At 64.4% G+C, this 21246-nt stretch overlaps 4 protein-coding genes across 23 annotated transcripts; 2 read left to right on the plus strand and 2 right to left on the minus strand.

The window, feature by feature from the left end:
• On the plus strand, positions 1-2098 carry MFSD3 (major facilitator superfamily domain containing 3). The gene is made up of 5 exons (XM_032415783.1): positions 1-939; positions 1250-1397; positions 1483-1607; positions 1675-1784; positions 1883-2098. Exons 1-5 carry the CDS (start codon positions 258-260, stop codon positions 2054-2056), a joined length of 1239 nt encoding a protein of 412 aa, XP_032271674.1. The 5' UTR covers positions 1-257; the 3' UTR covers positions 2057-2098.
• Positions 2099-2183: 85 nt separating this feature from the next.
• RECQL4 (RecQ like helicase 4) lies at positions 2184-8575 on the minus strand. Its single transcript, XM_032415784.1, is given in 24 exon segments — positions 2184-2497; positions 2588-2696; positions 2784-2931; positions 3016-3196; positions 3276-3445; positions 3526-3554; positions 3556-3656; positions 3737-4019; positions 4102-4364; positions 4443-4584; positions 4658-4837; positions 4919-5098; positions 5176-5259; positions 5706-5842; positions 5922-6014; positions 6099-6230; positions 6331-6441; positions 6570-6696; positions 6768-6941; positions 6944-7537; positions 7844-7987; positions 8155-8255; positions 8340-8373; positions 8438-8575. Coding segments are annotated over 24 exon segments (3861 nt in total). The 5' UTR covers positions 8522-8575; the 3' UTR covers positions 2184-2237.
• A 136-nt stretch (positions 8576-8711) lies between these two features.
• LRRC14 (leucine rich repeat containing 14) lies at positions 8712-13030 on the plus strand. 14 transcript variants are annotated; one of them, XM_032415775.1, is made up of 6 exons: positions 8750-8773; positions 9181-9211; positions 9759-9852; positions 10432-10785; positions 10978-11562; positions 11654-13030. In XM_032415775.1, the coding sequence occupies exons 4-6, from the start codon at positions 10457-10459 to the stop codon at positions 12219-12221; spliced, it is 1482 nt and encodes a 493-aa protein (XP_032271666.1). In that variant the 5' UTR covers positions 8750-8773; positions 9181-9211; positions 9759-9852; positions 10432-10456; the 3' UTR covers positions 12222-13030. The 14 variants fall into 14 exon arrangements, with proteins under 14 accessions (XP_032271658.1, XP_032271664.1, XP_032271667.1 ...); XM_032415781.1 differs by having other exon boundaries at positions 9759-9818; XM_032415772.1 differs by lacking the exon at positions 8750-8773 and adding an exon at positions 9433-9478 and having other exon boundaries at positions 8844-9317.
• Positions 13031-13132: 102 nt separating this feature from the next.
• LRRC24 (leucine rich repeat containing 24) lies at positions 13133-20015 on the minus strand. Of its 7 annotated transcripts, XM_032415760.1 has the most exons (7): positions 19639-20015; positions 18985-19033; positions 18530-18721; positions 15573-15907; positions 15133-15411; positions 14836-15004; positions 13133-14180 (listed from the first exon to the last, which is right to left on the minus strand). In XM_032415760.1, exons 1-7 carry the CDS (start codon positions 19798-19800, stop codon positions 13252-13254), a joined length of 2115 nt encoding a protein of 704 aa, XP_032271651.1. In that variant the 5' UTR covers positions 19801-20015; the 3' UTR covers positions 13133-13251. The 7 variants fall into 7 exon arrangements, with proteins under 7 accessions (XP_032271651.1, XP_032271654.1, XP_032271653.1 ...); XM_032415763.1 differs by lacking the exon at positions 18530-18721 and having other exon boundaries at positions 15573-15823; XM_032415762.1 differs by lacking the exon at positions 18530-18721 and having other exon boundaries at positions 15573-15856.
• Positions 20016-21246: the final 1231 nt, after the last annotated feature.

The following is a 21246-nucleotide window of genomic DNA, read 5'->3' on the forward strand; positions in this document are numbered from 1 at the left end:
CGTCCCGCGGCTGCGTAGTGCGCACGCCCCCAGGACCCGCGGGTGCCGGCCTGTCCCACCCTGACCTCGTCCAGCTCCGGAGCCATGCTGTCGTGTGGCCCCTGACCTCATCCTGACCGGACCAGACACCGTCCGGAACCGCTCTGCCCCGGCTCCAGGCTCTGGTCCGGCCTTGAACGCAGCCCCCGTCCCCGCCCGGTCGCGGGCCGGATCCCCGCCCCCCAGCGCTAGCCCCCGGGCGCCCCGCGTTCCCGGCCATGCACGGGAAGCTGCTGCCGCTGGCCGGCCTCTACCTGGTGCAAGGCCTGCCCTATGGGCTGCAGTCTGGCCTGCTGCCTGTGCTGCTGCGGGCGCGTGGCCTCTCCCTGACGCGCGTGGGCCTGGCCAAGGTGCTGTACCTGCCCTGGCTGTTTAAACTCGTGTGGGCCCCGCTGGTGGACACGCGGGGCTCCCTGAGGGCCTGGCTGATGCTCAGCACGGCTGCTCTGGGCCTGGTGTGCGGGCTGCTTGCAGCCTCGCCTCCCGCGGAAGCCGGCCCGGCGGGCCTGCCGGTCAGTGTGGTGGGGCTGCTTCTGTTGCTGAACCTGGGTGCGGCTGTGCAGGATGTGGCCCTGGACACGCTGGCCGTCCAGCTCCTGGAGCCAGCTGAGCTAGGGCCTGGCAACACGGTGCAGGTGGTCGCTTACAAGCTGGGGGCAGTGCTGGCGGGAGGGGGCCTGCTGGCCCTTGTTCCTACCCTCTCCTGGCCCGGGCTCTTCCTGCTCCTGGCGGCTACCTATTGGTTGGCTGCTGCCCTCGTCTGGGCGGCGCCGGCCCTGCAACAGCCGCCCTCGTCTGGGCCGTCAGAACCCGCCCTCCACAGCCTGTGCTTTCCGCAGCAGCTGCTGGCCATGCCCGGTACTCTGTGGACAGCAGGCTTTGTGCTCACTTACAAATTGGGTGAGTGAGGCCGTGAGCCAGGCAACAGCAGGGGTGGGAGCCTGGGGCCCTGGAGCCCGTTTTGTGGCCACCTTCTGGGGGATTAACTGCAGGCTGGAGCCCAGCCTGGCTCTGCAGCTTCTCCAGCTCTAGCTGCACGGCTTCCGTGAGCTCCAGCCGCACCCCCTCGGGTCTCTGACGCTGCTTCATGCTGACCCTAAGCTTGGCTGATGCCCCAGGACGGAGGCACGGCAGGGGCCCGGCTAGGGGAGTGCACCTGAAGCCCCAGGTGAAGGGAGGCGGGGAGCCCCTGCTCACATTCTCCCCACAGGTGAGCAGGGTGCCAGCAGCTTGTTTCCGCTGCTCCTGCTGGACCACGGCATCTCCACGCCAGAGCTGGGGCTGTGGAACGGCGTGGGCGCTGTGCTCTGCTCCATTGTAGGCTCATCCCTGGGCGGGGCCCTGCTGGCCAGGCACAGGTGAGCCCTCCCCGGCCTGCTCCAGCCACCTGCTGCCACCTGACCTGCGCCACCCTCCCTGACCCGCCCCCTCTCCCCACCTCAGGCAACCAGTGCCCCTGCTGAGGTCAGTGCTTGGGTTCCGGCTCGGGGGTCTGGCCTGCCAGACCACCCTGCTCTTCCACCTGGACACCCCGGGGGTCAGGCTGGGCTCCAGCACAGTCCTGAGAGGTGAGGGGCTGGCCACGGGAGGGGAGGAGTCCAGTGTCCTGGGCCCCGCTGACCTCGGCCCTCCCAGGGGCAGCCTTGCTGAGCCTGTGTGTGCAGCACTTCCTGGGGGGCCTCGTTACAACCACCACGTTCACCCTGATGATGCACTGTAGCCGGCTGGCGCCCAGTGCCCTGCAGGTAAGAGGGTGCGGCTGGGATGTCCAGGGGGGCTGCAGGGCTGGGATCCAAGCAAGCCCTCACCTGAGCTCACACCTCGTCCCACCTCGCCCCTGCAGGCCACACACTATAGCCTCCTGGCCACTCTGGAGCTGCTGGGCAAGCTGTTCCTGGGCACGCTGGCCGGGGCCCTGGCTGACAGCCTGGGGCCGCATCTCTGCTTTGCCCTCTTCCTTGCTCTCTCAGGCATGCCCATTCTGTTTCTGAGCCTGGCGCCCAGCACCCTGGCCTGAGCTGGGTGGCTGGCCTGCCTAATAAAGCTGAGCGTGCCCGTGGCCTGGCTGTTTGGGGTGTGTGATGGGCAAGGCTGTCCTCAGAAAAGAAGGCTCCTAAGAGTGACTTGAGCATTTTTTATTCTGCGTTTTGGGGCTTCCTTGCCCCCACATTTCTGGTGGTGGGCTGTGCCCAGGGTAGTCAGTCATTGTCATGGCCATCGATGTCCCTTTTCCCTGACGCAATGCCACACCTGACTCCCTCCGTACTGTGGCCACGCGGCCCCCTGTGCATGCCTGTCCGAGATGGGGAGCAGGGCCCGCCCACGGCAGGGTGGTCAGCGGCCCCCCGCAGGATCTCCTCTGTGGCTAAGCGCATCAGGGCAGGGAAGCTCAGATGCAGGTATCTTCTCCAGAAGCGCCGGTCCCGCCCGTACACCTGCGCTGGGTAGCGGGGGCTTCCTGTGGCGGAATGGGACATGTGGGCCCTGAGGACTCTGGGCCAGGCCCGGCCCCTGCCCATTGTCAGCGCTCAGCCTCCTAGGCCCTCACCGATGCCGTGGAAGATACGGGCCACAGCCCTGCCTGAGAACTGCTGGTCTGGCCACGAGGACAGAAGGTGGCGGACGTCCTGGCGAATCTGGTCCTCCCAGTCCTGGATCTGTGGGTGGCGGGCATGTAGTGGAGTGTGAGCGTGTGTGCGCCCTGCAGCCTGACCTCACTGCAGGCCAGAGGGGCTAGCACTCACCCCAGCCTGTCCTGGCTCTGGGCCCTGCTCGTCTTCCGTGCCCCCTGAACCCTCTTCCTCGAAGTAGCAGCTGAGCAGGGCCTTGAGTCTGGTGCTGCGCTCCTCATCAGGCTGCTCCAAGCAGGGCCCGCAGCTGGGGAAGGCGACGCTGGGGTGACAGTGATCTGTCAGCGCTGCTCACCTGAGGGGAGGGGTGCAGGGGGCCCCAGGCCCCGCCCCCCCCACCCCGCACCTGTGAAAGGCCCGGAAGGTGCGGCGCAAGCGGGCCAGAGCCGCCTGCTCTCGGGCTTGTATGTGGCAGTACAGGAAGTCACAGATCTCGTCCCTCTCGTGGGCCGTCAGGTCTCCAGGACTGCGCAGACAGAAGGCAAGCTCCCGGAACTCCACCAGCACCCCCGTGTCCCGAGGCGCACCTGCCAGAGAGCTTGTCACGCACAGGCGAGCGGGCGGCAAGCAGGGCTGCGGCCGAGCAGGGCTGGGGGCAGGGCGCACCTGTCGCGGGCTCTGGCTCCCACTGCAGCTGGCGGAGAGCCTGCCCCACAGAGGCCAGCTTCCAGCCCGCGGAGCCGGCCAGCTGCAGCACGTCGAACTCGACGGAACAGCTTCCCCCAGCTGTGTTCCGCGGTGGCTGCTGGGCCAGACACGTAGCCAGGAGGGGACACCTGCACCAGCGGAAGGGACACGGGATGAGCGGTCCTGGCTCCGCGTCCCTGGCCGCACCCGGGCCGCGACGTGTGCTCACCTGTGGGCCAGGGCCTGGAGCTGGGGGGGGGCCCCCGGGGCAGCGCAGGTGGCAGCGGGCGCAGGTGGGCGGCAGCAGTTCCAGCCAACGCCGTGGGTGGAGCTCCAGGTAGCACAGCAGGGTCTCAATGGCTGGGGGGCAGAGCCGGGCTTAGGTGACGCAGGGACGTGGGCATGTGGGGACGTGCCCACCGCCGCCCCCAGTTCCTCACCCTCCTCAGGCATGTCCAGGGCCTGCACCAACGGCTGCACAGGGAGCGCCCGCTCGTGGCCCGGGCACCGGGCTGTGCACTCGATGTTGGGTTGCTCGGCCTCCCTCAGGGACGTGGCCACAGGCCTGTCCTGGCTCTCGGCTCCGTCCTGCTCCGGGGGCCGCTGGGCGTGGGCAGCGGTGCAGGTACACGGCGGGAACGAGCACTGGACCAGCTTCTTCACGGCGAGAAAGTCGGTGGCGTCGGCATGCACGTGTCTCCGCAGCTCCCGCAGGTCCTGGCCCTGCGACACGGCAGCCGTGAAGGAGTGGCTGGGGTGTGTGTGGGGGGGGGGGGGGGGGGGCTCGAGCGGGGCAGGGAAGAACCTGGGGTTGTAGGAAGAGGTGGCAATGCGCCGGCTGGCCGTCACGCCCGGCCCGGCCCACGGCCTGCACGTAGCTCTCGAAGCTCGCGGGCAGCCCCAGGTGCAGCACGGCCCGCACGTCCGGCCGGTCCAGCCCCATCCCGAAGGCCACCGTGGCCACCACCACCCGCAGCCGGCCGTCCATGAAGGCCTGCTGCACCCGCCGCCGCTCCCGGCCACACATGCCGGCGTGGTAGGCTTCGGCTACAGCCTCGGGGGCCCGGCCTGCGGGGAAGACACAGACGGTTGGGTAGACTGTGTTCCTGAGGCAGCTCCTGTGGGGCACGACCCCGCTGACCTCACCTCGGGGCCCCAGGTCCCGGGCCGCAGGCAGGCAGGTGCGGAGCAGTGCGGCGACACGCTCTGTGTCCTCGCGTCTGTTGCAGTACACGATGACGGAGCTCAGAGCACGGAAACGATCACTCCGCAGCAGCGTCACCAAAGCCTGGTGGGTGACGGTGGTCAGTGGGGTCTGTCGGAGGCCGTGCCTCTGCCCTGGCCCAGGTGTGCACACCTACCTGGTCTGGGTCCCTGTCCATGGACACAGAGAGGTGCAGGTTGGTGGGGATGGTGACCGGCCCTCTGAGGACAAGCTCCTCGGCCACGCCTAGATGCTGGGCCACATCCCTCGAGGTGCTGCGTGTGGCCGTGGCCGTGAGGCCCAGGAAGCAGCGCACGCCCATGTGTTCCCGCAGCACCTGTGCGGGAGCGGAGCTGGTGATGATGCCCAAGCCGCCCCCCACCCCGGCCTGCTTGCTCGTACCCCGAATAAGGCTCACCTTGCAGACGCGCAAGTAGCAGGGCCGGAAGTTGTGGGACCACTGGGAAAGGCAGTGGGCCTCATCGACACAGGCAAAGGCGACTGGAGGCAGCTGAGGGAGGCAGCCAGGGGTCCCTGCCCCAGCCCCAACCAGCGCCTCGGGTGACAGCATCAGCACATGCACCTGGGCCGCCTGAACCTGAGGATGCAAGGTCAGGAGCATCATCCAGGGGCCCGTCTGCTCCCCTGCCCGTCTTGCCACGTAAGGCCCCTCACCTTCTTCAAGGCAGACTCCCGCTGCTTCCTGGTCATGCCTGAATGTATGCACGCTGCCTTCAGGCACGGGGGCAGGCCAGACACCTGCAGGTCCAGGAGGACGACCAGTTACAAGCCACCCTTCCCTGGCCCTCCCTCCAGTGGCTCTCAGCTGCTCAGCCTGACCACGACCATCTCTGCCTCAGGCTCTCTAGGGAGAACGAGCCCAGACTGTGGAGCCTAGGACTAAGGATTCAGAGCCACCCAGAGCCTTGGCTCAGAAGCGCCAGGAGCAGACAGGCCCTACTGGGGATGTCCCCCCTCCCCAGCGCCGCTCCTCCTAGGGGTCGACCCACATCTGGCCAGCTGCCACGTCCCTGCTGCCCTCGGGCCACTACAAGGCCTGGGGTCGTTGACACAGCCGACGGGGTGAGAACAGCTGAGCTCTTTACAGCTCTGATTAGGTAACAAGCAGCAGCCCAGAAGAGCCAGAGGACCTACGGGCACGGGTTTCTGCCTTCTGCCTGGGCCCCAGGCTCCTGTCAGTATACCTGGTCGTCCATGAGAGACAGGAGGGGAGAGATGACCAGCGTGAGGCAGGGGCTCCGCCGGGCGTAAAGCAGCGCAGGGAGCTGGTAGCACAGGGACTTGCCAGCCCCTGTGGGCAACACCAGCAGCGTGGACATGCCTGCTGGGACCAAGGGTCAGTAGTGCCACTCCGTGGCCAGGCCTTGGCCCTGCCTCATCCCCCCGGCAGCCAAGCTCACCAGAAAGGATCCGCATGACCACACGCTCCTGCCCGGGGCGGAAGGCTTGGTGCCCCAGCTGCTCTAGGGCCTGGAACACCTCAGCTGGTGTCTCTGTGGACACGGGTGTTGGTCAGCATGGCCCCAAGTCGCCCCCATCTCCCAGTAAAGGCTCTGGGCTGGTAGGCTTCTGCTCACCTGCCACCTGCCCCGAGGGCCCTGGTGGGTAGAGTGGTGGCACACAGGGTGGTGGGCAGTGCGCCTGGGGCACAGACCGCTCCATGGTCACCAACAGCTCAGGCCCAGCGGGCTCTGTATCTTTCTCACTTACTAGAAACGGACAAAAAAGGTGGTGTGGGACTCGAGACTAGACTGGGATCTTTCCAGCAAAAACAGGTAGCTACAGCCTGCCCTCTGTCCCTTCATTCACCAGGGAGCTGAGAGCTGGCAGTGCGTGTCCTCTGGACTACTTCCTCCAAGGTGAGCTGGGTCTGCACGTCCTCTTCGTTCTTACTGCTCCCCTGGGGGCCCGGAGTAGGCTCTGCATCAGGTGTAAGGAGCTGCTAGGTTCTTCTGTTCGAGCTAGACGTGCTTCCCCCACTCCCCCCTGAGAGTACAAGTGTTCTCCGAACAGTGTCAGGAACCCATCACCCACAGTAGAAGTTTCACCTGGTTGGGGGCACTGGGATGACCAGTGGCCTAGCTGCCCACAACGGAAGCAAGAGTTCCTGACTGTGGCTCTGGGCTGACCACCTCCAAAACGCTCCCCTTTCTTCTGCCACTTCTGCTTCCACATCTGGGGGCCGCAAAAGAAGGTCACGAGGCAAAAGGTGGTAGGGATGAAGGGAGTGCCTGCCGCCACCTCACCTGCTTGCGGAGCAGCCTGCCACGGAGCGCTGGGCCCCGCACGTAGCGTTTCTGCTTCATGTTGAGTCGTACGTAATTATCTCCGCTTTGGTTAGCTGGTCTAGAAAGGATGTACAAGCAGGCCATGCCCAAAGCCTGCCCCACCCTGGCTCATCTCAAGGCGACCCCACCGGGAGGCTGAAGCTCTGGTACCTGGGGGCTGTGGGGCCACTGGGGGGCTGTACCCACAGGGGTTCTCCTGGACCGTCTTCTGCATGTCCCGCAGCCCCGGCTTCTTCAGGCAGAGGTCCTGCTTGGCCACTGTCCTGCTGGGCCTGTGCAGGGTTCCCTTCTGGTTCCCTACCGCATCTCCACTTCTTGCCTCGACTGTTGCCGGGTTGGGGGCTCCCTGTAACTCCACCTGTCTGTAGGGTTCGAGTCTCGGGGCCAGTGTTGTGACCAAGGACTGATGGCACACCTGAAGTCAGAGGCTGTGAGCCCTCTACACCCAGGTTAGGCTGGCAGGCCTGGGCAGCCCCCAGGAAATCTGGGGCCCCGCTGTGACATCTCTGTAGCCAGCCAGGATCTAGGGAGCTCAGCCGTAGACTCAGGGATGCCCGCAGCTGCTGGAGGCGGCCTGGCCTCAGCCGGGGCCCACGAGGCTGCAGGGGCACCTCACTGACTTCTTCTGGAGAGATGGGGGCAGCCCCTGCACCTGGTGGCCCCCGGGAGGGCGTCTTGGAGGAGGGTCTTCGTGGAGGCCGGGGTGTGCGGCCCAGGGCTGGCCCAGCCTGAGAGAGGGAAGACAGACCAGGAAGCAGGAACTCAGGTGTCTGGGCTGCTAAAGACTCTGAAACCTGCCAGAACGTCCACCCTGAAGCCCCAGCCAAGGTGAGAAGCGTGAGGTTGGCTCTGAACCCGTCTCAGGAATCTTACCCTGATTAATGCTGGAAGGTGACGTATGACCACATAAGTACAGGGGCGTAAGTGTGGAAGGGTTGACGAGAAAGGCTATAGGGTGACTCTGTTCCTGGGCGGACGCTAGCTCTGCATCCAGGACAGACGCACTGCCTGCTTGGCCTACCGGTAACTCTCACCTGCAGGGTGGCCTTTAGGTTGGTCTTAAGTCTCTTCCCGTAGTCTGGCACAGACCCCACAGGACTTGGCCCAGAAAGACTAGAATGTGGACTCTGGGTCGCAGCTCGATTCAAGTGCGGCCCCCAGCAGCTGGGCTCTGGCCTCTGCAGGAAGAGAGGGTGGGGGTCCGAGCCCTCCTCCAGCCCCCCAGCGCCCCCCAGGTCCGGTCCTCCCCCGACGTTCTGTGCCCCACAGAGGCCTGATCACGACTCCTCCTGGCTCTGCCATACAGGAGACTGACCCGCAGGCCAGGACGTCCAGGCCTGGGTACCTCCTCCGCCGTCGCGAGAAGCGACTGCTCGGGGCTGCGAGGTCCGATGCCGCCGGCCCGGCTCAGGACCCCCTTCAGGGCGCGGTACTCCCGGTAGAGCGCTGGGGGTGGGATCAAGGGTCATCGGGGGCCGCCGGGCTCCTTCCCCGCCCGTCCCTCCTTCCGCCCCACGTCCGCGCGCTCACCGCGGGTCTCCTCCGGCGCCGCCTCCACGTCCTCCTGCGGAGGGAACGCGTCAGCCCGCGGCCGAACCCTCAGCCCCCCGCCCCCGGGCAGCCCGCACCTGGCCCGGCCGCCGCCCGCACCGCCTCCGGAACGCGCGCTCCCAATCCTGCAGCCGCTCCCGCACGTCCCGCAGCCGCTCCATGGCGCTGGCCCGGGGTTCCGGGCCCCGTGAATCTCCCGCCGCAAGGGCGACGCCGGCTGCCGGCCAATGGGGGCACCCGGCAGGGTCGGAGGCGGGGCGGCTCGGCAGCCGCCACCAGGACAGCCAATCAGTGGGGCCCTAGTGGGGCGGCCAATGGGTGGCGTCTACGTCATCGCGGCGCGCGGAGGCGCTGGGCGGGGCGCCGCGGACGGTGAGGCGGGGCCGGTGGCGGTGGCAGCGGCTGTGGGGCTGGTGAGCGCGGGCCGCCGGCCGGAGATGCAGCGGGGCGGCGTGCGCCCCTGGCCCTGCCTGGCCGCACAAAGCAGGCACGGGCGCTTGGGGCGCCGCCGCCCGGGAGGCGGGAGCGGGAACCGGGTGGTTCGTCCGCGGGGTGGGGGAAGGACCTGGAGCCCTGCGTCGGGCAGAGCGACCTCGGGCCCCGGGGGGACGACGCACCGGCTTCGAGGGGCACATCACGTCCGGGAGGCGGAGGGCGTCGCATTGAGGGTCTCCCGCGGCTCGAGGCCGGGAGGAGCCGGGCGGGGGCGTCTTCGGGGAAACGCCGGGAGCCGCGGGCCGGCGGGAGGGGGCGGCGGCCACTGCACAGAGGCTCCTCCCACGGTGACCACACTGGCTGCTTTCGTTTCCTCTCGTGACAGGTGCTGGGTTGGTCTGTCCTGTCACAGCGAGGTATGAATCGCCCTCGCGAGATTTGTCTCCAGGCAGAGCAAGGCCGAGGGTTGGCGTTCGGGGCTTCTCAAGAACCAGTGCCCTAAGGACTTACGTTGTGCATGAGGTCCGGAAGAGCAGGGTTCCTGGGGCCAGGCTGCTCCCCCTTCCCCGAGCTCATCGCCCAGGCTGTGACCTTGGCCTGGCAAGGCTTAGATCTTAGTTTTCTAATCTGTTTCCAGGGGTATGACTGGGAAGCAGTTTTGAGGATGATGTGTTTGGCCCAAAGTAAGTCCACTGATTGTTGCTGCTGCTGAAGTCAATAGTAGAGCTGATGTCCAAGGACTCCATAGTCTCAGGCATTTACTGTATGCCCCTTGTTAGCTTGGATGCCCATTCTGCTGCGGACTCTATCCACCTGAGCAGTTCCTGGCCTGGGGCCTACCGAATCCCATGGGTTTGAGAGTTGGTCTCTCACTGTGGTTCTTTCTAGGGGAAAAGACGTTTAGACAGGTGGCAAGGACCTTGGTGAGTGAGGTTTGCTTTTTGTCTTTCTGTGAATCTGCAGGGAGCTCCGTGCTTGGCAGTACTACTGGACGGGAGTAGTTAAGACCTGTCTGGACTCAAGGTTCCCTGGGTCCCAGCCCTTTTTATATTTGCTGGTATTTATTAAGCTGCATCAGTGCTGCCAGTTCCTGTCCAAGGACCACCCGCAAGAGCTGGAGGAGGGTGGGAAGGCGGATTGTGATGCAGCTTCCAGCCCCCTAGGAGTGTCCTGCCTCCTCTAGTGCTTGTGGGGGGGGGGGGGGGAAGGGCCTGAGCTCTATTCTGCTTTTGAGGAAGAGAAGGTCTCTTGATAAACAGCTTTGTAATTTGGGAGGCCTCAAGTACAGGTGTGTGTGTGTGGGGGGAGGTCCTGCAGAGCAGTAGCTGTCAAAAGCACATCCAGGCAAGCTGGTCATGTCTGATGTTGGGCTGTTTATGTACCGTTTGATGGCTACATTTCCCTAAAGAGGCCCCATGCTTCTGGAGGGAGGGAAGTGGGGGGTGGTCTTGTCCCTGTTCCCACTTAGCCCAATGCTAGGCACTTAGCACTTGCTCTTCGGTGCCACGGTCCTCTACTGAGTGTCAGCGCTGTGCCAAGTGTCACGCTGGGCTTGCTAACTACCAGTGATGGAGGAGGCTATGGCCGGGTGGTGGCCTGGGGTCTGTCCTCCCCGCTGAAGGGCCCTTCCCTGCAGGTGGCTTCTTGCCTGGCCCAGCGCCATGCACACGCTTGTGTTCCTGAGCACACGGCAGGTGCTCCAGTGCCAGCCAGCTGCCTGCCAGGCCCTGCCCCTGCTGCCTCGAGAGCTCTTCCCCCTGCTGTTCAAGGTGGCCTTCATGGACAAGAAGACTATTGTGCTTCGAGAGCTGGTGCACACGTGGCCCTTCCCACTGCTCAGCTTCCAGCAGCTGTTGCAGGAATGTGCCCACTGCAGCCGGGCCTTGCTGCAAGAGCGTCCCAGCACAGAGAGCATGCAGGCTGTGATCCTGGGGCTGACGGCCCGGCTCCACACCCCAGAGACAGAGGCTGGCACACAGCCTCTCTGCAGGTATGGGCTCACCCGAGGGCCCCTCAGGCCCGGGGTGGGGGGGTGGTGGTGCAGAGAGTGTGCCCTGTGAGGTTCCAGGCGACTGCAAGGGCTCAGTGCAGGAACAGGCATGTTGCTCCTGTCCCAAGATGGCTGGGAGTGGGTGTGGGCTCTGCTCCCTTGTCTCCTGCTTCAGCCTACCCGTGCTCCCAGGAAGCATGCCCTGCGAGTGCTGGATATGACAGGCCTCCTGGACGATGGCGTGGAGCAGGACCCTGGCACCATGAGCATGTGGGACTGCACAGCAGCGGTGGCCCGCACCTGCATAGCACAGCAGCAGGGCGGGACTGCGGAGCCTGGGCTGGCCCCCATTCCTGTGGAGGTTCGTGTGGACCTGCGGGTGAACCGGGCCTCGTATGCGTTCCTGCGGGAGGCACTGCGAAGCAGCGTAGGCAGTCCCCTGCGGCTCTGCTGCCGGGACCTGCGGGCTGAGGACCTGCCCATGCGCAACACTGTGGCTTTGCTGCAGCTGCTGGATGCGGGCTGCTTGCGCCGTGTGGACCTGCGCTTTAACAACTTGGGTCTACGTGGCCTGTCTGTTATCATCCCACATGTGGCCCGCTTCCAGCACCTGGCCAGCCTGCGGCTGCACTATGTGCACGGGGACTCCAGGCAGCCTTCTGTGGATGGTGAGGACAACTTCCGTTACTTCCTGGCCCAGATGGGCCGCTTCACTTGTCTGCGGGAGCTCAGCATGGGCTCCTCTCTCCTCTCGGGACGGTTGGACCAGCTGCTCAGGTGAGCAAGCCCCACTACTGCCCTGCCCTTCCTCCTCTCCCGAGACCCTCCCCTGGTCCGGCCTGTTTGTGACCCCCTGTGTCCCCTATAGCACCCTGCAGAGCCCTCTGGAGAGCCTGGAGCTGGCCTTCTGTGCCCTGCTGCCCGAGGATCTGCGCTTTCTGGCACGGAGCCCCCATGCTGACCATCTCAAGAAGTTGGACCTTAGTGGCAATGACCTGTCCGGCAGCCAACTAGAGCCTTTCCAGGGTCTGCTGCGGGCGGCTGCGGCCACACTGCTGCACCTGGAGCTGACTGAGTGCCAGCTTGCCGATACCCAGCTGCTGGCCACGCTCCCTGTGCTGACGCGCTGCACCAGCCTCCGCTACCTCGGCCTCTATGGCAACCCGCTGTCCATGGCGGGCCTCAAGGAGCTCCTCCGGGATTCAGTGGTGCAGGCTGAGCTACGCACAGTGGTGCACCCCTTCCCTGTGGACTGTTACGAAGGCCTGCCCTGGCCACCGCCTGCTTCTGTTCTGCTGGAGGCTTCCATCAACGAGGAGAAGTTCGCTCGTGTGGAGGCCGAGTTGCACCAGCTGCTACTGGCCTCAGGCCGTGCTCATGTGCTGTGGACCACAGACATTTATGGGCGCCTGGCTGCAGACTACTTCAGCCTATGACCTCCGGGCTGTCCTGGTGTTCAGGGCTGATGGAGATCCCTCCCTGCCTTAGGTAGACAGAGCCTTCACGGGGCCCTGTTGGAGGCCTGACACAGATGCACTGGTCTCGGGTTTCCTTGCTCCTGGGCATTTTGAGCCTTCCTATGCTTTGTGCAGCACCATGTGCAGTTTGCCCTGTACCCATTCCCCTGACTGGCTTGGGCTTCAGGGCTGGATTCCAGGCCTGCACGGCCAGGTTTGGTTTGGGTGCACTTGGCTACGCTCTGGTGTTGTGGTCCTTTCTTTGGAATGTTTCTGGGGTCCCAGCTGTGAGCTGAGAGAGGGTGTTCTCTCTAGGCCCTTCCCAAGAGCAGACTGCCCTGGGGTTGAAGTTGGAACAGGGACCTGCTTCAAGGAGAGCTGGGTCTCCCTACCCTGGCACCCAGGAGACCACCTGGCTGGGCTTTGGAGCCAGAAGGTGTCATTAAGGTACAAACGTGCAGTGTGTTTGGAACTTAAATTTGTGGTTGTTTTTTCTGTCCTAATTGGTCAGAATGACTTGTCTCTGGCTCTGCTGTCACCCCCAACCTGGCCGCTGGGTAACTAACAGCTGTTTTCCAGTCCGCTGCCCGCCTCCCCTTCCCTGGGCGTCCCACCCGCCTCACAGCCAGTCTGGGCGCCTCCACGGCCCGCCGCCCCTCCCACCTCGGGGACGCCCCAGGTCCTCCAGCCGGTGTCAGCCCCTGCAGAGCTAGAGGTGACGGTGGTCCTGGGAGGGGTCTTTTCTGGAGGGCCTCAGTAGGGGTGTGGGGAGCCTTCTGGCCACCGTCCGTTCGCACGTTAGGACTTCCGCCTGCAGAGCTGGGGGTCCGCAGGTGCCTGCGCCCCGCCCTCGGGGCCCCAGACCCCACACACGGCTCGCCGCACACTGCGCAGCTTCTAGCCTTTACTGACTGCGCTGGAGCATGCGCGGGGCGAGCCCGCGGGCCGGCCAGTCCGCGACGCCTACGTCATCCGCACGCGCCCGCCCGCCCGCCCCTCTAGGCCCCGCTCAGCAGTGAATTTCGTAGGCGGCGGGCGGCTGCAGCGGGAGGCCCTGCCCCGGCCCGGTAGCCGCGCCGTCGGCCGCCTCCGTCGGGCCCTCCGCGAAGAGCGGCTTGGAGCGGTCGATGACGAACATCTCGTGGCCTCGCTCGTCGCGGAGCTCCTCGAGCTGCGCGAAGGTGCAGGGCCCATCCGAGTAGTCGTTGACGAACAGCGCGCCCTCCCCCGGCGGCCCCGGCGCCTTTTTCCGCTTGCGCCGCCGGCGGCAGATCATGGTCGCCAGCAGCAGCGCCGTGAGCGCGAGGAGCGCGATGGCGGCTGCGATGGCCGTCTGCGTGGCCAGGCCCAGGGCGCGGAAGGCCATGCTGCCCGCCTCCTGCGGGGGCTCGTGGCTGACGGGGCCGGCGTGCGGGGGCGGCGGGGGCGCCAGCTGCAGCTGCTGCTGCCGGGACAGGTTGACCAGGAGCTGGAAGGGTACGCGGGCGGCGCCGCCGGCGTTGGAGGCCTCGCACTCGTACTTGCCAGCGTGGGCCAGGGTGATGTTGGTGAGGAAGAGCATGCCGCTGCCCGTGTCAGAGGCGCCGGGCCCGCCTGGGCGCGGCGCCCCGCCGTCTGGCTGGGCCTGAGCCCGTGGCTGCCCTTCGCGAGGCTGGGCCACCTTTCTCCAGGTCACCAGGGGCTGCGGGTAGCCGGAAGCTTGGCAGGCAACCCGCAGGTCCTCCCCCAAGTTGGCTGTCACCTCCAGCGGCTCCACGTGTACAGAGGGCGGGATGCAGATGAGGCTACTGCCAGATACGTCCAGGAGACTTTGAAGTGCCAGGCGCGGGGGCTCTGCACACATTATCTTCTTGTCCCTGGAGCTGAGCAGCCGCTGGCCGCCCTCCTTGATCCATGCTCCCAGCCAATGCAGGGCACAGTCACAGCGCCATGGGTTCTCTGTGGGCAGAGCAGTGGTGGGCTGGTAGCTCAGGGGTGGTTGGCCAGAACAGGAGCCCCCTTCCCACCTCCCACAGGGCGCCCCTGCAGCCTCTTCTCTCACCCCAAGCTCCTTGGAGTGTGGGCAAGCTCTTCCCTCCCCCTTCAGTTCTGTGATGCATGTTCCAGGCCCCTAATTTCTAAGAAAGCCTCTACTCCTCTGAAGTCTCTGCAACAAGTCCCATTATTTTGGGGGAACCTTGGTGTCCACATAGACATCCTACAGCACTGAGACCTTGCAGGTCCTGTCAGCCTTGTCTTCAGGTGCTGTGTCCTGGAATGCCAGCCCTAGTTTCATCTTTCCAGTTTCTGCCTGCCTGCCCTGATAGCCCCTAAGTGTGCAAGTGCAAGCCCCTCAACTCTTTCAAAGGATTTCTACCTTTTCTGTCTTCATTAGGCAAGTTCCCTGAGCTGTGTCCCTTCCAGCACCCCCATTCCTATCAGACTTCTACCATGGGTGCCGGTGGCATGACCCTCCAGAGTGCTCCTGGATGGTCTGCAATTCCGAGCCACTGAAATCAAAGTCCACTCCACACCTGAGCCTGTTTCCTACTGCCACCCCTGTGGCCAGGGAATAAACCTTTGCATGAGATCCCTTCCCCCCGGAAGGAGGTACCTGTGAGGCGCAGGACCTGCAGGCTGGCCAGGGGCTGTAGGGCCTCACGGCTGATGGTGCCCAGTTGATTCCTGCTGAGGTCCAGCAGTGCCAATGAGGAGAGCCCGGCCAGGGCCTGGTCCTCCAGCAGCTCAATGCTGTTTTCCTGCAGGTGCAGCTCCTGCAGTCGCTGAAGGAAGGACAGCAGATCATCAGGGAAAGGGGCCCTGGGACACAGGATCCCTTCCTAGCAGGCTAGACTGGGTTGACTTTTCTCCCTTTCACTACCCCTTGCCCTTGCCCACCTAACCCCCTCACCGGTAGGTGCAGGAAGGTGAAATCCAGCAGCTGCACTAGCTGGTTACCAGCCAGGTAGAGTGCACGGAGCTGGGCCAGGCCGGCGAAAGCGCCAACTCGCAAGCCGCGTAGCCGGTTGCCGGTGAGCGCTAGCTCCAGCAGGCGCGACTGCGCGCGGAAGGCGCCTGGCTCCAGGGCGCGCAGACTGTTGTTGTGCACGTAGAGACGGCGCAGGGCTGCGAGAGGCGCCAGTACGCCCGGTTCCAGGCGCGCGATGCTGTTGTCCTGCAGGAACAGCGTCTGCGGGCCGGAGGGAGGGAGGGAAGGAGGGTATTCACGCCGCTGAGGGAGTCTCCCTCTTCCCTGGGGCGCTCCAGCACCCACAGGGACGCTCACACAGCCCTCCCTCCGTGTCGCGGGCACCTCTGCTCCGCGGCCCAGTGGCCCCACGCGGTGCCCACCTGCGTCCCAGGTGGAATTCCGGGCGGGACGACGCGCAGCCGCAGGGCGCCGCACTCCACCGTGGCGCTGTAGCAGCGGCAGGCGGCCGGGCAGCCGGCAGCGCGGGCCGGGAAGTCGGGGAACCACAGCAGCCACAGCAGCAGCAGTGTGGGCGCGCCCGGGGCCATCTCCCGCGGGACCGGCCGCGGGCCACGAAGCTGCAACCTCCTGATGGGCTTCCTTATAGTCCACCCCGGATGTGATGTGCCTCCTGAAACACAGGTTGGCAGGCCTGCCCCTAACACTTGAGAGCCAGAGAAGGACATGATGGAGGCCCACACCTTGTGTCTAGTTTCTGAAAAGTTATAAATCAGTTCAAGCAACTGATTAAAAAAAAAAAAAAAAGTTGGTTTCCCTCCTTTATAAAAACAGTCATGAAGATCTGGGGCATCAGGTTTCAGTTTGGAATTTCCACTGTTCTTAGTCTTACTACACAGGCCATGTGGGAGAGTCAACCCTGACCGAGCTCTCTTCTCTTCCCATCTATCTCCGTCTGGCATTGTAAGGGGCTTCCTGCTCGTGCGTGTGGACGTCTGGATCCGGCTTCCCTCTACATTCTAGCAACTGGCCACTCCTTGAATCTAAGGTGCAAGAGGCTAGTGCAAGGTGAGGTGGTGAAGCCCAGCACCCAAGCACAGGCTAGAAGGGGAAGAACAGGCTCTGGGAAGACATTTCCCCTTGTCCACATGAACTCCTCTCTGTGAGACCTCCAAAAGCCGAGTCCATAACAGAAGTCTTGTGCCCCCAACACAAGGCCCAAGGCCCCACACTGCCAGTGTCCTTGTCTTCGCCTGACCCTGACCCAGCATTGTCTAGTCCTTTTCTCCCTAGAATTCATGCTGTGTTCCCCGACCCTGGGATCCACCTGATGTATCTTGATGGGTAACAGGGGCAGAACTGATCTGGGAGCCACCAGCCACAGGAAAATGCAAACACAGCTTTATCCAGCCCCTGCCCCTGCCCTCCTGGGGGTGAGAGTGGGTGGAACAGCTTGCAGAGAATTAGGGGTATTTCTCAGGGAACTTGTTAGAGAATTGGGGGATGTGGCACACAATAGGAAATGGCCTATGTTCTCCCTGCTGGCTCCCAGCAAGTTGCTTCTGTTTTTTTGGGCTCTGGAACAGCTGGATTGTAAAAGAGGGGCCTTGGGCCACCAACTGGGTTTCTAGGGTAGTTTCCCAAGTGGGCTGTGGGAGCAGTGACCTCCTAAATTGTGAAGGAATATATAGTGTGTTTGGGATTTATGCAGATGCACCTGTGATCCTAGAGAGATGGGGAGGCCTGGGACTAGTTCCAGGCACAGTAAGTCCAGTTTTAAAGGTGGGGACTTGGGCCGAGAAGCCAGCTAGTCTGGAACTAGGGATAGCAAAGCTGAGGGTGTGCTGTTATCCAGCCTCTAGCCCTTCCTCAAAGGGTCCCGCTCTGAACACCCGCCTGTTTACCAAGTCTCCCTGCTAGCAAGAGGGAGTCATGTGGAAAGGGACCAAGTGGCCTTGGTGTCTGTTCAAATCTTCCTCTAACTTGTAACTCACATGATTATTTAAAGTCACTAGAAATGAGGTAGGCACAGCAAAAGTTTTAATGGAATATAGCTTTGGCCCAGGCAGAGGCAGTTCCCAGGTGTCTCCGGATATGTGTGAACCCCAAGGACCTGAAGGCATACTCTGGGCTCCTGGGATCCATTTCCCTGAGCCAAAGCGCTGGCCCAGGGCTTGCCCACCCAGCCTCCAGCGGCAAGTCCTCAAGTAGAGGAGCTTCTTGGCTTCCTCCTTAGGATTCAAGGCACTGTGTTTCACAGGGACACCCCCTAGACACTGACTGGAATAAAAGGGCCGGCCTGAGCAGGGATGAGGGCCCAGGCGGGAAGAGCAGAGGCCAGCCCAGAAAGCCTTTTACCCAGCGGACAGCCCTCTAATCCGGTTGGGCAGGGGGCGGGGCGTCACACACAGGATTCTGCGTTGGCTGTCACCGTCTCCAGGGCGCCCATCTGTGCGGGGACTGGAGGGGCGAGGAAGCCCTGCGACCCCCTCGGGCTCAGTGCGAAGCCCGAGCCGCATGCCTCGATTACCCCCACGGTGTCACCTGCACCCCCTCCAGCGCGGGTCTGTCCTGGGCCAGTTCAGGGCAGGGCGTGGTCCCTGCCAGGTCTCCTCCCCTTCTCGGTCCGCGTGGGGTACAGAGCCGGAACGGCCCCCGATCCCGCCCCCATGCCCGCTGACCTCGGGTCGGGCGCCCCCTCACCTGACACTCCCGCGGCGCGGCTCCCCCGCCGAGCCCGCGGCGCCGCGGCCCACCGAGCAGCGCCGGGCGGGGGAGGGGCGGGCGCCGCTCGCGCACGCGCACTGGAGCCCCCGCGCCTCCGGCCCGGCCTCCCCGGCCAGCCCCAGTGAGCGATGGCCAAACCAAAGGACGCCCCAGGCCCGAGGTGTGGGGAGGTAGCAGAAGGGCCCGCGACCCCACCCCTCCTCGCGGTCGAGGCCACGGACGCGGCAGCACCTCGGACAGCGCCGAGCAGAACGGGGCCGCGGTGCACCTGTGCCGCGCACGCGCATTCGGCCGGCGCGCTCTTTGGGTGCGCGTGCGCAGCGATGCGCGGCCGGGACCTCGCGGGGAGGGGGGCGGGACCGCGGGGTGGGGGGGGGGCGGCCAGGGGCACCTGCGGCTCAGGGCCGCGGGGTGGCGAGCAGCAGCGGGGCCAGGTCCATGGTGAGGGCGAGGCGGCGGCCTTGCCAGCGCACGTGCGAGGGCAGCGCGGACGCGCCGGGCGGATACTCGAAGCAAGCGCTAAGCTCGAAGGCCAGGGCTGAGCGCACCAGGCCCACGCCGCCCGCACGCTCCGGCGCCGGGTGGTAGAGGCGCCCATTGGCTGCCAGGGGCAGCAGACGCGCCGGCTCGAAGGGCACAGCCAGGGCCTCACCGCCGCCGCAGTAGGAGAGACGCGGGGGCTCGGGGCCCGAGGCCAGCAGGTGCGTGAAGACCACGGGCCGGTCTTCGCAGCGCAGGAAATTGCGCTCCCTGCCGCAGGGCGAGAGGAAGGGGAAAGAGGCCTCGTAGCGACCGCTGCGGTTGGGTCTCAGGCGGGAGAAGAAGGTGACCAGGAACTGTGGGTCTGGAGGTGAAGGGGCGCGGTTGCTTACCATGCCAGTCTACACGGGGCCCCACTCCCCCAGGCAAACGGCTTGCCCTGGGCAACGCCAAGGGCTGGCACCGCTTGTCGGCCCACCACTTTGGCCTCACTCTAGACAGCAGGGCTCTTGTGCGCAGGATGCCCAGTCCTCTGCTTCGGGCGGGCCAGTGGGGAGGCTGGGGAGCAGAGCCCATCAGGGCCTTGCTGAAGGGAGATGGAAGGTGGGTAAGAGGGTGCAGCAGTACCTTTGAAGCAGGTGATGAAGTTCTTCATTTTGGAGTCATCCAGGAAAAGCTGCGGACAGAGGGGCAGGCCATTGCCCATGAGTCCCAGCTGGGAGCCAGACAGGGTCGGCCCCAGGGCAGGGTTGGCATTGGGCAGGCCTGAGCTGAGGCTAGTGTCCGCTTCCCTTGCTCGTGTGTACACACCGTGTGCAGAGAGGCGAGTGCAAAGTAAACCGGGGGCCCTACCAACATTCCCGCATCTACACCGCGCTCCGGGCCGTGCAGGTGCCTGAGCTGCCATGCTTTCCCCGTACCTCTCCCTTCCTCAAGTTTCTAATTAAGTGTGCCACCTCCTCCGCGGAGGCTCCCCGACTTGCTTCCACCCGCCAGGGCTTGCAAATCAGGCAGGGCGGCCCCGGGGGCCGGGGACCGCAGGGAGGGGCAGGATCTGGGGATGCAGAGCGCGCGAGACGCAGCTGCAGCTGCGTGTGGTAGGTTGGCTGCTGGGGGTCCGACCCCTCTGGGGCTGAGGCCCGACGCCCCAATCTGTCCAGCTCGGTGACCCAGCTCAGCAGTCACGTTCACTTACCTCAGAGACCCCGCCCCTCGCAGGGGCCCTCCCTCGACCCCACCTCTCTTACAGGTGCGCCCCCTCAGGCCCCGCTCCAGGCCCACCTGGCCCTGATGATCCACGTAATAAAAATATTCTCGCGTCCGGGGCTCTGGGGCCTGGCCCTGCGTGTAGGAGATGTCCCCGCCTCCACCGCAGGCCCGGGTCCCCGGGGACCGCGCCAAGGCCAGGGCGCCGGTCCGGAGCGCTCCGCATGCCTGCCACATCTTCCCCCGGCGCCGGAAGCGGCGGGCCGGTCACGCGGGGCTGGCGCTGCGTGAACACGCATCCCCCGGCGACTGCGGCCTCACACTTCGGGTTCCGGGGACTAGCGCGGAGCCCGCTTTCCCTGGGCGCACGGGACTCCGGGACGGCGGCAGCGGCCCGCCCTGCTGTCCCGCTGGGGAAGGGACAGCGGACGAGACCGCCAGACAGCGGGGTGTGGATGTGATACGGGGGTGCAGGCGGATTCAGGAGCGAGGGGACGGGCTGGGCGCGGGGCGCTGGCAGGAATGCAGGCTCTGTCCCTCCGCCGTCGGAGGCTGGCCGCCGGCACGTGGGCGAGGTACCCCTCAGAGAAAGCCAGTTTGGCTGGGCTGTCTGCATTTTCAACTAGTTACTGAATAAACACTCTGCCTAGAACTTATGGCAGGTTGGGGGTAGGACGCGTCACAAAAAGCCCACTCCCTGCGCAAACGGGCAGGGACTTAGGGGTCGACACATACCCCAGGTGGCCGCAGATGGCGCACGGGGGGCCCAACACCCAGCTGGTGCCCCCTCCCTGGCTCATCACCTCTGCCCCATTCCCAGGAAACAGCCTTGCTTACAGCCCAACCCCCTACGCCCTCTCTCCATTCCCCCACTCTCCCCTGGCCTGTCCACCTAGGTGACCATACTAGCAACAGGCTGGCTGCAGTAGTGGGCTGCCCAGCCCCCAACCCAGACCCCTGCAGCGACTGGAAGAGCACCAGGCGACAGGCATTGACCGTGGCTCGCAAGTGTCCATATGTATTTTATTCACACGAAGTGTTGTCACCTCTTGAGTTCATGCGTCAGAGCGAGAGTCTGTGGCCGGGCCGTCCACCCCAGGCCCGGAGACCACCCGACTGAGGACGCTACCTCAGGGGACGCCCGGGCAGCGGCAGGGCTGGGCTTTTTTGTTTTTAATAATAAATAAAAACTCAACTCTAAAAAATATATATATATATATATATATATATAAACTGGGGAGAAATTAAGTTTAACAATTGGAACTCAAAATTCCAAAATGGAAAATGTACAAACTGAGAGTCTAGGTACCTCCTATCCCCAGCTCTGGCCTTGAGGAATCCTGGGCATTCCCTGGTTCCCCAGCTTGGGGTCCCTTCCCTCTCTTCAACTGCAGGTCCCACATGGGGATGGGGCAGGGTTTGGTTTTTGGTCAGAAGCCAAGAAAGTGGCGAAGAAAATGATGGAGTGATATCAACTTGCTCTGCACAGAGGACAGGCTAGGACGGCTCAGAGATAAATAGCATTTGGGTTAAAACTATGTCATTAGCAAATTTAGTTCTTATATCTTTCCCTCTATATCTTTATACACAGGCGGGTTGGTGTGCTGGATAGAATCTGAATTTATAGTTACACGAAGAAAAAATACTCTTGCCCCTCCCCCACCCTGCCCCAAGAATGCCTGC

This window comes from Phoca vitulina, unplaced genomic scaffold (assembly GCF_004348235.1).
Source record: "Phoca vitulina isolate PV1807 unplaced genomic scaffold, GSC_HSeal_1.0 scaffold18, whole genome shotgun sequence".
NCBI lineage: Eukaryota > Metazoa > Chordata > Mammalia > Carnivora > Phocidae > Phoca > Phoca vitulina.